The following is a 13,697-nucleotide window of genomic DNA, read 5'->3' on the forward strand; positions in this document are numbered from 1 at the left end:
TCAGTCGATTGTATTGCATAATCTGCATGTAGTGTTGCATGCATCAGTTTTATTCTTTGCTGTCTCTAATCTTGCCAGTAGTTGTCATCCAGATATCTTCTCTTTGCCAGTGCTGCAGTCTAATGTGCCTACTTCAGCCTGTCTTGTAGTCCCCCTGCACCCTGTTCCTTATTCAACTCCTCTCCTGGCACCTTCTCTACTGCTGGCCCCAGTCTAACTGGCTGGCCTTTCAATGGGAAACCCATGTTCTAGACATTTGGATAAAATGCTGTGCAGCACTGTGCAGACAGCAAGTATCTTGCTGCAAGTCTACAGAGCATACTGCAGTGTACCTCCAGAGGAATTTAAGCAACACAAGTGGACCTTCAACACTCTAAACACAAACTCTTTGATGTCATGATCTTTGATTATTTGTGTTGAAAATTAAGGTAACTAAGGTGTACAAAACAGTGGTGTGACCAGTGCCCCTATATGTTACAGAAACTTGGGTAATGAAAGCTGAGCAGTTGAGGAAGTTAGAGATAATGGAAATGTAGTTCCTGAGACAGGTGGTGGGATGCACACTGTGCGCTAAATAAAGAAATGAGAAGATGAGAGCAAAAGCCCAAGTAGCTTCAATTACAGAACAGATTACGGTGGTTTGGGCACATGTGGAGGAAAGCAGAAAACAATCTGGTAAAAGAGATTTGGGACAGACAGGAAGAAGGCAAGAGGGAATGAGGCCATCAAGCAAACAAACAGATTGTGTTGGAGAAGACCTGTAACAGTCAGTCATGACTGTCAAAAAAGGTAAGACAGTGACATTGAATCTATACAGTTGATGAGAGCTGACATGATACCCCACCCCATGTAGAAAATGGAGGAAAGGGGGGACAATTATGATGATTTACACAGAATTGTATGACATCTCAGTCATGCTATACTGCTTGCATACAGGTATCATGACCCATGGCACTAGGGAATATCCCATGTTACCTGCAGCACATAAGAGGGACATGCTTATGAGTGGACACTTCTGACAACTTGTTTTTGCATCCTGATAGTAGGAATGACTGAAGTAACCACCCTACATAAATTGCTGGTATAAGTCAGACGTGACAGATGTGGGAATGTGGGAACTATCTGGCTGGTGCACAGACACATTGTAAATAATACTCTGTGTTTTGCAAACTACCTGGAATAAAAACCTTTCCAACTGATATACTAGTGGCTATGTGAATCAGGTGGGGCCTTGATGGTGATGGGGTCCAATAAGTGGCCCCCAAATCCTCAGAGAAATGAGCATTTCATAGAATGCCTGCATGGTGTTGTTTATCTTCTATGTGGTCCGTAGGAGCCACAGATGCTCCTACACATGATGCAATATCACATTGAGGAACTGGTGTAGTATTTGGGAGGCTGATGCCTGTGAAATATCTGCCATGCCCCCTGATGATGCAAATGAAGGTCCCTGTTGCAGGATTATGGTGCATAAGCTCAGTCACATTATTGTTGTAGAAAATTATGTTTTTATTATATGTAATAATTTATTAAATAACAATGTAGGGCATGAACATGGAATTGAGGGATTTAAGTGACTATTAGCTTGCCACGTAATTTGTTTTCCTGTGTGCTTTTCCTACTGTTCCTGGTGACCTTCAAAACTCATCCTCATATCAGTAATACCCATTTATTCCTCCATCCTGCATATTCCCTTCTGAGGGAAAGAGCTGGCTGCAGACACTGTCATATAGGCAGCCGCAGTCATGGTTTATGCTCTTGCCAGAATCCTGGCAAAGAGTATGCAGTTTATTTAGTTCTAGCCCCTCCCCTATGTAAAGGGCTAGATGGATGAATGATCAGCATCACCTTGAGGACAATAATCCCTTCTCCAGTGTAGATGCATGCTGCCATGCACTCACAATATGAGTTACCACTTTAATGGCTTTAGTGTTCAGACATCTACTTCCAAGAACACTGCTTGCAATCATGAATTTCCTAAAACAGCCCCAAACTACCTGCCCCCATCCTCACCTGACAGACCAGTCAAATGTCCTAGCTACCAATTAATCTCAGGACACCTAAGCCATAATCATATATCATTCTATTCCACAATATCTGGCTCCACTACTCGGTGTTTCCTGATACGTTTTGAAAAGTCCTAGCTACCAATTAATCTCAGGACACCTAAGCCATAATCATATATCATTCTATAACTATATCTATATCTATATCTATATCTATATCTATATCTATATCTATATCTATATCTATAACTATATCTATATCTATATCTATATCTATAACTATATCTATATCTATAACTATATCTATATCTATATCTATATCTATATCTATAACTATATCTATAACTATATCTATATCTATATCTATATCTATATCTATAACTATATCTATATCTATATCTATAACTATATCTATATCTATAACTATATCTATATCTATATCTATATCTATATCTATAACTATATCTATATCAATATCTATAACTATATCTATATCTATATCTATATCTATATCTATATCTATATCTATATCTATATCTATATCTATATCTAAATAACTAAAACATAAACTGAAGCAAATTAAACCCACTAAAGTGGGGAGCTTCGACTCCCATATCCTCCCTTCTGGGGGGGCTATGCCTCCTGCACCCCCCAACTAAATATACCAACTTTGAGATCACACTACAGCAGAGAAAAGGGCAAAGTTCACCATGGTGGCCAAGTGGTTAGTTTCCCGGAGGCAAAATACATTGTTCTGGGAGTTCATTCATTCAAATTTTCACTGAAATCATTTTACTGTTATGCAAGTCGATGTTATGGTAATTTCAGTATTTAAAGGGAATCCATACAAATATATATATATATATATATATATATATATACACACACACACACACACACACACACACACACACACACACACACACACACATGCATATGCTTCTATTTATTAATTTTATATAAGGTTTTATATTTATTTATATTCACTTATATTTTATTCTTAATGCTTTAGTCAGTAAATGGCCTGTGCTGCACCCTGAATGTTACATTTGATTTTATATTCACATATTCTTTTTTGATTTCTGCTGCTAATTGTAGGTTGGAATAACTTGATTGTTTGAGCCATTGCTTACTATATCATTTAAACGGAAATAAGTTTGGAGCGCCTGAAGAAGGACATGAAATACAGAAGCTTTCCTTTTGTTGTGTTTTATTTATTTTGTTTTACTAATAAATATGTCTTTTGGAGATATTTGATTTCTGTGTTTGCTGTCATCATTCTTTGGGACTGTTTTATAAATCTGAAGTTTTCTCCTTAACTGTTTTTGACTTGGTCCGAGCCTCAGAGACTGTTTGTAGTGTTTGGATTTTCTAGAAGGAGGGATTCTTGACAACAGCCATGGAAGCCATTTATTTGATATATTTAACAAAGTTGGCCTTAAATTGACTTGAACATATAGTGCTCATTTAACAAATACTGTATTTCAGTTAATGAAGGGATTGTCTTACGGTGGGAGCAAGTGTGAATTGCACTCAGCTTCCTATTTTTTTGTTTTTTATGTTTTAATGTATCAGACACAATAAATATTTGATTAATGTATGAACTACCTCCAGTGAGAAACCAAAAACTATTTCCTGTATTTAAAGAAAAAAGGTATAACAGAGTCAACATGAAACTGGACTCAGACAAACAGGTACGGGCCCTTTTAAAGACAATCATTCTGTTACCATTGTATTACGAATGTAGCTTTCAATTTGGTTGTTTGAGATCTTTTCTGTTTTACTGCTTTGAATATTAATTTAGTCAGGTATATTGGTATAAACCAGTCCCTCTGGTCTGCTTTTTAACACTGTTGATTAATCTGGTCTGCTTCTTAATACCATTGATTACTCTGGTCTACTTCTTAACTATATTGTTTGACTCATCACTGATGATTTTGCCAATCACACTTTCCTGCTACCTGATTTGCCTCTGGGCAATATACAAAATATTTGCCTTTTCTAAAAAGATTTTACAGGGGATTGTGCCAGTACACTCCATGATATGGGGCTTTGCCACCACACCCACAAATGACTAACGGAACTAACTCCTAGGTTACACAATGTTGTAGTAAAGGGATATGTATTATTTCCTTAGTCTGATATAGTGCAAGTTTGGAATGAGTACATTTAGGAATCAAGGATGAGAAGTTAAAGCCCCACATTGGGTTTACAGGGTGCATGGCAAAGTACTTTTAGAAAAGCCAGAAATGGATCTCAAAGTAGATTCATTTCCTCTGCTCCTTCCCTTTACTAAACATCAGATTTTCATACAGTTTTATTTTTATTTTGAAATTCTAGTTAACTCTCAAAGAAGTTGACAAAGGGTACCTGAGAGGTCTTAAACTCTCAAGAATCTGCAATATTACTTAACAAGAGATTGTGAATTCTAGATTTTTGCTAAATTGCTTTGAATTCTATATGATCCCATGAAAGATGTAATTAAGCAGTTCGCAACACTGACAACACTTTTAAAGATGCTAAGCACCCTATCCCCTTTATTGCACCTTTTTATATTATCTAACTACCCTTCAAACTACAGTGATGTGCACTCACTGCAGTATTATCATATGTCTGCCCTTCATACTACAGTGACGTGCACTCACTGCAGTATTATCATCTGACTGCCCTTCATACTACAGTGACGTGCACTCACTGCAGTATTATCATCTGTCTACCCTTCATACTACAGTGACGTGCACTCACTGCAGTATTATCATCTGTCTACCCTTCATACTACAGTGACGTGCACTCACTGCAGTATTATCATCTGTCTACCCTTCATACTACAGTGACGTGCACTCACTGCAGTATTATCATCTGTCTACCCTTCATACTACAGTGACGCACTCACTGCAGTATTATCATCTGTCTACCCTCTTCACCTACAGTGGCGTGCACTCACTGCAGTATTATCATCTGACTACCCTTCATACTACAGTGACGTGCACTCACTGCAGTATTATCATCTGACTACCCTTCATACTACAGTGACGTGCACTCACTGCAGTATTATCATCTGTCCACCCTTCATACTACAGTGACGTGCACTCACTGCAGTATTATCATCTGTCTATCCTTCATACTACAGTGCTGTGCACTCACTGCAGTATTATCATCTGTCTACCCTTCATACTACAGTGACGTGCACTCACTGCAGTATTATCATCTGTATACCTTTCATACTACAGTGCCATGTCTGTCTATCCTTCAAACTACAGTGGCGTATCTGTGTACCCTTCATACTACAGTGATGTACGCTCACTGCCGTGTTATCATATCTTATCATTATAGCAGATAGTAAGTACTGAGGTGAACAGCAACATTAACTTTTTGGCAATTTTCCATTGCAGCACAGAAAAAAATAGTGTTTTTAGCATTGTTTATAATTGCCAGACATTTTATTCTGTTTGGGTTTTTGTTTCCTTAGAACGGCTTGGTAACGGGAACATTTGAACTCCAAGATATTCTGTTCTATGGGGGAGCTGGCTTCACCATTATGCGTGCCATGAGTTTTGGCCTGGAAAATACTGAAAAGAAGGATGGAAATTATTCTTTCCTGGACTTGCTGAAGTACAATTTCTACCTCCCATTCTTCTTCTTTGGACCCATTATGACATTTGATCGATTTCATGCTCAGGTGAGTTCTTATCTTTTCTTTGCATGCTTCTAGTAACAAGACAAGGAAGAACTCCATTGTAATTCATCCTTTCCAAAAAGTTATGATAGCATGAATATGTGGAGGGGAAACCATATCAATTTATTATTATTATTATTATTATTAAAATTATTATTATGGCAAGAGCTATCTCATCACTACTCAATGATAGACTGCTCTTAAAGGATACCCTTAAGACATTTGTGAAATTACCTCACAGTTTGTTTTAATTTTTAACATCTTACTTTTACACTTTTCTTCCACTGTATCCATCTGTCATCTTCTGTTCTTTTTGTGCAGTATGCACAAAATGTTTTGTATAATTCAGTAAGACAGTATGCACAAAATGTTTTGTATAATTCAGTAAGACTGTATGCACAAAATGTTTTGTATAATTCAGTAAGACAGTATGCACAAAATGTTTTGTATAATTCAGTAAGACAGTATGCACAAAATGTTTTGTATAATTCAGTAAGACTGTATGCACAAAATGTTTTGTATAATTCAGTAAGACTGTATGCACAAAATGTTTTGTATAATTCAGTAAGACTGTATGCACAAAATGTTTTGTATAATTCAGTAAGACTGTATGCACAAAATGTTTTGTATAATTCAGTAAGACTGTATGCACAAAATGTTTTGTATAATTCAGTAAGACTGTATGCACAAAATGTTTTGTATAATTCAGTAAGACTGTATGCACAAAATGTTTTGTATAATTCAGTAAGACTGTATGCACAAAAAATGTTTTGTATAATTCAGTAAGACTGTATGCACAAAATGTTTTGTATAATTCAGTAAGACTGTATGCACAAAATGTTTTGTATAATTCAGTAAGACTGTATGCACAAAATGTTTTGTATAATTCAGTAAGACTGTATGCACAAAATGTTTTGTATAATTCAGTAAGACTGTATGCACAAAATGTTTTGTATAATTCAGTAAGACTGTATGCACAAAATGTTTTGTATAATTCAGTAAGACTGTATGCACAAAATGTTTTGTATAATTCAGTAAGACTGTATGCACAAAATGTTTTGTATAATTCAGTAAGACTGTATGCACAAAATGTTTTGTATAATTCAGTAAGACTGTATGCACAAAATGTTTTGTATAATTCAGTAAGACTGTATGCACAAAATGTTTTGTATAATTCAGTAAGACTGTATGCACAAAATGTTTTGTATAATTCAGTAAGACTGTATGCACAAAATGTTTTGTATAATTCAGTAAGACTGTATGCACAAAATGTTTTGTATAATTCAGTAAGACTGTATGCACAAAATGTTTTGTATAATTCAGTAAGACTGTATGCACAAAAATGTTTTGTGGTAATTCAGTAAGACTGTATGCACAAAATGTTTTGTATAATTCAGTAAGACTGTATGCACAAAATGTTTGCTGTCATCATTCTTTGGGACTGTATTATAAATCTGAAGTTTTCTCCTTAACTGTTTTTGACTTGGTCTGAGCCTTAGAGACTGTTTGTAGTGTTTGGATATTCTAGAAAGAGGGATTCTTGACAACAGCCATGGAAGCCATTAATTTGATATATTTAACAAAGCTGGCCTTAAATTGGCTTGAACATATAGTGCTCATTTAACAAATACTGTATTTCAGTTAATGAAGGGATTGTCTTACGGTGGGAGCAAGTGTGAATTGCACTCAGCTTCCTATTTTTTTGGTTTTTATGTTTTAATGTATCAGACATAACAAATATTTGATTAATGTATGAACTACCTCCAGTGAGAAACCAAAAACTATTTCCTGTATTTAAAGAAAAAAGGTATAACAGAGTCAACATGAAACCGGACTCAGACAAACAGGTACGGGCCCTTTTAAAGACAATCATTCTGTTACCATTGTATTATGAATGTAGCTTTCAATTTAGTTGTTTGAGATCTTTTGTGTTTTACTGCTTTGAATATTAATTTAGTCAGGTATATTGGTATAAACCAGTCCCTCTGGTCTGCTTTTTAACACTGTTGATTAATCTGGTCTGCTTCTTAATACCATCAATTACTCTGGTCTACTTCTTAACAATATTGTTTGACTCATCACTGATGATTTTGCCAATCACACTTTCCTGCTACCTGATCTGCCTCTGGGCAATATACAAAATATTTGCCTTTTCTAAAAAGATTTTACAGGGGATTGTGCTGGTACACTCCATGACATGGGGCTTTGCCTCCACACCCACAAATGACCAACTGAACTATCTCCTAGGTTACACAATGTTGCAGTAAAGGGATATGTATTATTTCCTTAGTCTGATATAGTGCAAGTTTGGAATGAGTACATTTAGGAATCAAGGATGAGAAGTTAAAGCCCCACATTGGGTTTACAGGGTGCATGGCAAAGTACTTTTAGAAAAGCCAGAAATGGATCTCAAAGTAGATTCATTTCCTCTGCTCCTTCCCTTTACTAAACTTATCAGATTTTCATACAGTTTTATTTTTATTTTGAAATTCTAGTTAACTCTCAAAGACGTTGACAAAGGGTACCTGAGAGGTCTTAAACTCTCAAGAATCTGCAATATTACTTAACAAGAGATTGTGAAATCTAGATTTTTGCTAAATTGCTTTGAATTCTATATGATCCCATGAAAGATGTAATTAAGCAGTTCGCAACACTGACAGCACTTTTAAAGATGCTAAGCACCCTATCCCCTTTATTGCACCTTTTTATATTATCTGACTACCCTTCAAACTACAGTGAAGTGCACTCACTGCAGTATTATCATATGTCTACCCTTCATACCACAGTGACGTGCACTCACTGCAGTATTATCATCTGTCTACCCTTCATACTACAGTGACGCACTCACTGCAGTATTATCATCTGTTCACCTTCATACCACAGTGACGTGCACTCACTGCAGTATTATCATCTGTCTACCCTTCATACTACAGTGACGTGCACTCACTGCAGTATTATCATCTGTCTACCCTTCATACTACAGTGGCGCACTCACTGCAGTATTATCATCTGTCTACCCTTCATACTAGTAGCGTGCACTCACTGCAGTATTATCATCTGTCTACCCTTCATACTACAGTGACGTGCACTCACTGCAGTATTATCATCTGTCTACCCTTCATACTACAGTGACGTGCACTCACTGCAGTATTATCATCTGACTACCCTTCATACTACAGTGACGTGCACTCACTGCAGTATTATCATCTGACTACCCTTCATACTACAGTGACGTGCACTCACTGCAGTATTATCATCTGTCCACCCTTCATACTACAGTGACGTGCACTCACTGCAGTATTATCATCTGTCTATCCTTCATACTACAGTGCTGTGCACTCACTGCAGTATTATCATCTGTCTACCCTTCATACTACAGTGACGTGCACTCACTGCAGTATTATCATCTGTATACCTTTCATACTACAGTGCCATATCTGTCTATCCTTCAAACTACAGTGGTGTATCTGTGTACCCTTCATACTACAGTGGTGTACGCTCACTGTCGTGTTATCATATCTTATCATTATAGCACTGAGGTGAACAGCAACATTAACTTTTTGGCAATTTGCCGTTGCAGCACAGAAAAAAAATAGTGTTTTAGCATTGTTTATAATTGTCAGACATTTTATTCTGTTTGGGTTTTTGTTTCCTTAGAACGGCTTGGTAACGGGAACATTTGAACTCCAAGATATTCTGTTCTATGGGGGAGCTGGCTTCACCATTATGCGTGCCATGAGTTTTGGCCTGGAAAATACTGAAAAGAAGGATGGAAATTATTCTTTCCTGGACTTGCTCAAGTACAATTTCTACCTCCCATTCTTCTTCTTTGGACCCATTATGACATTTGATCGATTTCATGCTCAGGTGAGTTCTTATCTTTTCTCTGCATGCTTCTAGTAACAAGGCATGGAAGAACTCCATTGTAATTCATCCTTTCCAAAAAGTTATGATAGCATCAACATGTGAAGTGGAAACCATATCAGTTTATTATTATTATTATTAAAATTATTATTATGGCAAGAACTATCTCATCACTACTCAATGATAGACTGCTCTTAAAGGATACCCTTAAGACATTTGTGAAATTACCTCACAGTTTGTTTTAATTTTTAACATCTTACTTTTACACTTTTCTTCCACTGTATCCATCTGTCATCTTCTGTTCTTTTTGTGCAGTATGCACAAAATGTTTTGTATAATTCAGTAAGACTGTATGCACAAAATGTTTTGTATAATTCAGTAAGACTGTATGCACAAAATGTTTTGTATAATTCAGTAAGACAGTATGCACAAAATGTTTTGTATAATTCAGTAAGACAGTATGCACAAAATGTTTTGTATAATTCAGTAAGACTGTATGCACAAAATGTTTTGTATAATTCAGTAAGACTGTATGCACAAAATGTTTTGTATAATTCAGTAAGACTGTATGCACAAAATGTTTTGTATAATTCAGTAAGACAGTATGCACAAAATGTTTTGTATAATTCAGTAAGACTGTATGCACAAAATGTTTTGTATAATTCAGTAAGACTGTATGCACAAAATGTTTTGTATAATTTAGTAAGACTGTATGCACAAAATGTTTTGTATAATTCAGTAAGACTGTATGCACAAAATGTTTTGTATAATTCAGTAAGACTGTATGCACAAAATGTTTTGTATAATTCAGTAAGACTGTATGCACAAAATGTTTTGTATAATTCAGTAAGACTGTATGCACAAAATGTTTTGTATAATTCAGTAAGACTGTATGCACAAAATGTTTTGTATAATTCAGTAAGACTGTATGCACAAAATGTTTTGTATAATTCAGTAAGACTGTATGCACAAAATGTTTTGTATAATTCAGTAAGACTGTATGCACAAAATGTTTTGTATAATTCAGTAAGACTGTATGCACAAAATGTTTTGTATAATTCAGTAAGACTGTATGCACAAAATGTTTTGTATAATTCAGTAAGACAGTATGCACAAAATGTTTTGTATAATTCAGTAAGACTGTATGCACAAAATGTTTTGTATAATTCAGTAAGACTGTATGCACAAAATGTTTTGTATAATTCAGTAAGACTGTATGCACAAAATGTTTTGTATAATTCAGTAAGACTGTATGCACAAAATGTTTTGTATAATTCAGTAAGACTGTATGCACAAAATGTTTTGTATAATTCAGTAAGACTGTATGCACAAAATGTTTTGTATAATTCAGTAAGACTGTATGCACAAAATGTTTTGTATAATTCAGTAAGACTGTATGCACAAAATGTTTTGTATAATTCAGTAAGACTGTATGCACAAAATGTTTTGTATAATTCAGTAAGACTGTATGCACAAAATGTTTTGTATAATTCAGTAAGACTGTATTTATGAAGGTGCTTCATAGCTGTATTTCTAGAATGTTACAGAAGTTTCATTTTATTTTAAATTTATACAGAATAAATATAAGTGGCAAGTATAGTATAGTACACTTTTAAGAGAACTCTCATAATAACAGTACATGCTTAAGTAGGATCATTCTTATGGAAGTGTTCATGACATGAGGGAAACAGAAAAGATGACATTCAACTGCCTGGCCAGACTCTCAGGGCTCTACAGATGTCATGGAAGAGGTTGGCTCCTCCCAAGCATCAGAAGGAAGGCTGCCTCCTGGGTAAAAAGCACACTAGGCCTGTGCTACCTTCTTTTCTTCTATTGTGAGTGAAGGAAGGAGGATATGACTGGTGGAGGGAAGAATCAACATTAATTAAATTTTTTTTCACGAAAAAAAAACTGACTCCATGTGCAAAAATGAGAAAAAATGAGTTGTGGGTGGAAATATAGCTGTATCCATTATAAACATTGGTGAAAAGTCCCTTTCTCTGTCAGAAGAGTAAGAAGTTCCCCAATACCCATTACTATGTGGCAGTGTAGATAGACAAGACAGACAGTCCATATGGGGAAAGGGACAGGACATTTAGTACTGCACCAGTGATCCCATTCAAGCATCTACAATGATAGTGAGTGTATTTGCACATTTGTACTTTGTTTTCCATATGGACCATTGTTGCAATGGTACTCCAGACATATAGGTTCATAGGGTCATAGGTGGGAATATTTCCACAGCAGTGTCCATACCTGCTAGTGAAAGCCTAGAGTAGGCACTACAGGATTTCCATGACAATTACTGCCTGCCCCTGGACTGGATGTTCAACTTATAATGTTTGGAAAAGTTATGGCCGGAAGACCACATGGCAGCCTTACAGATACTTTGGGTAGAGATATTCCTGAAAATGGCTGCCAGTGTAACTACAGCCCTGACAGAATGTATTTTAACCTGTTCTAAAATATCCTTGTAATAATTTTCCATGTCTCATAGCAGAAAAAAATTTCGTCAGATAGTCATTTAGAGACATTCTGCTTAGTGAACGGTATACTTTCTTTCCTTGGAACAAAGGTATCAAACAGCTGTTGTGCCTGTTTAATGGTTTTGGTTCTGCCTGTGCAGTAGTTGAGTTTTATGTGTATGTTTAACATGTGCAAGATTCTCTTCTCTCTATTTATAATGGCCACCAGAAGGGCTGTTTTCCAAGACAGGAATTTATGGAGAGCTGTTGCTGCTCCTGGCTAAAATGGATTCTATTTTTTAATTAAGAAAAAATTAAGGTTTCAAGGGGAAGCAGCTTTTATTGGTGACAAAGATACAAAATCCCTCTAAGAAACTGCTTTATCAGCATATGGCTTACCGGTAGCAGATCCACAGGAAGGCACACTGAGATGGCTGAAATGCACTGATATAAAGGAGTAGGAAACATAACCAAAAGATTTTTTTGAAAGGTATACAAAAGAAACATGAACATGGGAAAAAAACTAGATCTGATATGGTGCAATTTTTTATACAAAGGAGAAAGCCAAACTAATCAATACAGGAAAGTATGCAAAGACGCTTTAAGAGAAATACAAGCAAAGACACAAAGACCCTTCTCCTCAAGGCTCCATATTAGGTCCCTTATTTTCTCCCTCTATATCAATGACCTCCACACTGTAATCCCAGACACAACCTGTATACAATATGCCAATGACTTCATCCTGACTTGCTCAGCCTCTACCCCTGCAGATCTCCTTAGTTTAACCCAGAAAACCTTTAATACAGTGGAAAACTGGATCTCTAATCAACAGCTGATATTAAACCCTAATAAAACAAAGCTATTGCTCTTCTCCCCTACTCACAAATCCTCTCAACCTTCGTTTACTATAACATCTAACAATGGGACCATAATCTTACCAGATATGTATACCAAACTCCTGGGTGTTATAATAGACAGCAACCTCAAATATGATATGCATGTAAACCAAACTATTAAAACCGTTAATAAAAAACTTGGCTGCCTATACAAAAACTAACCTTTTCTCACCCCTCTAGCTAGGACTGCCATTGCCCATACCCATCTGCTTTCAACTCTACTTTATGCCTCGCCAATACTCACTAACTTGAACAAATCTGATCTTAGCAAACTCTGTAGCTGCTACAATCAAATTGCCTGGTTTGCCACAGAAACTCCTTACAGGACCCACCATTCTCAAAACCTAAACATCTTAGGATGGCTAGAACTCCCCAGGCTAATTCAATATAATCAACTTACTGCAGCATTCATGGTTATTGACCATCTAGAAAAAAATGCCCTCCCTTAAAAACATTATCCAAAATGCTAGGCCACTTCGTTCCACCACAAAACTTTTGGTTCAATCTATTAAAACTAACAACCTATCTGGAGAATCTTTGTTTGCAAATTCAGTAGGCAAAACCTGGAATTCGCTCTTATCTGACCTTACTCTGAACCCCTCACTTAATCAGTTCAAAAAAAAATCTAACCCAGTATTTTAAAACTCACTGGTTATGTCCTTGCTCTAACCCTGACTAAAGCCTCATCCACTTCCATATCCCTGCATCTTTTTATTCACAGTGACTAACCTCTTACATTAAAAAGTTTGAAAAGAGAAACTGCAACATCCTTGCAGGTACTCTGTATATA

The 13,697-nt window shown here is 36.1% G+C and overlaps 1 protein-coding gene across 1 annotated transcript in view; it reads left to right on the forward strand.

Moving 5' to 3' along the window:
* The window catches only part of HHATL (hedgehog acyltransferase like), a 691,105-nt gene that overhangs the window by 480,482 nt on the left and 196,926 nt on the right, over positions 1–13,697 (forward strand). The window contains exon 6 of the mRNA XM_044066045.1: positions 5,476–5,685. Within this exon, the coding sequence (XP_043921980.1) occupies positions 5,476–5,685 (210 nt within the window). The remainder of the gene's footprint in view (positions 1–5,475; positions 5,686–13,697) is intronic.

The sequence above is a fragment of the Protopterus annectens genome, chromosome 3.part0, assembly GCF_019279795.1.
Source record: "Protopterus annectens isolate FY-2018-M chromosome 3.part0, PAN1.0, whole genome shotgun sequence".
Lineage (NCBI taxonomy): Eukaryota > Metazoa > Chordata > Ceratodontiformes > Protopteridae > Protopterus > Protopterus annectens.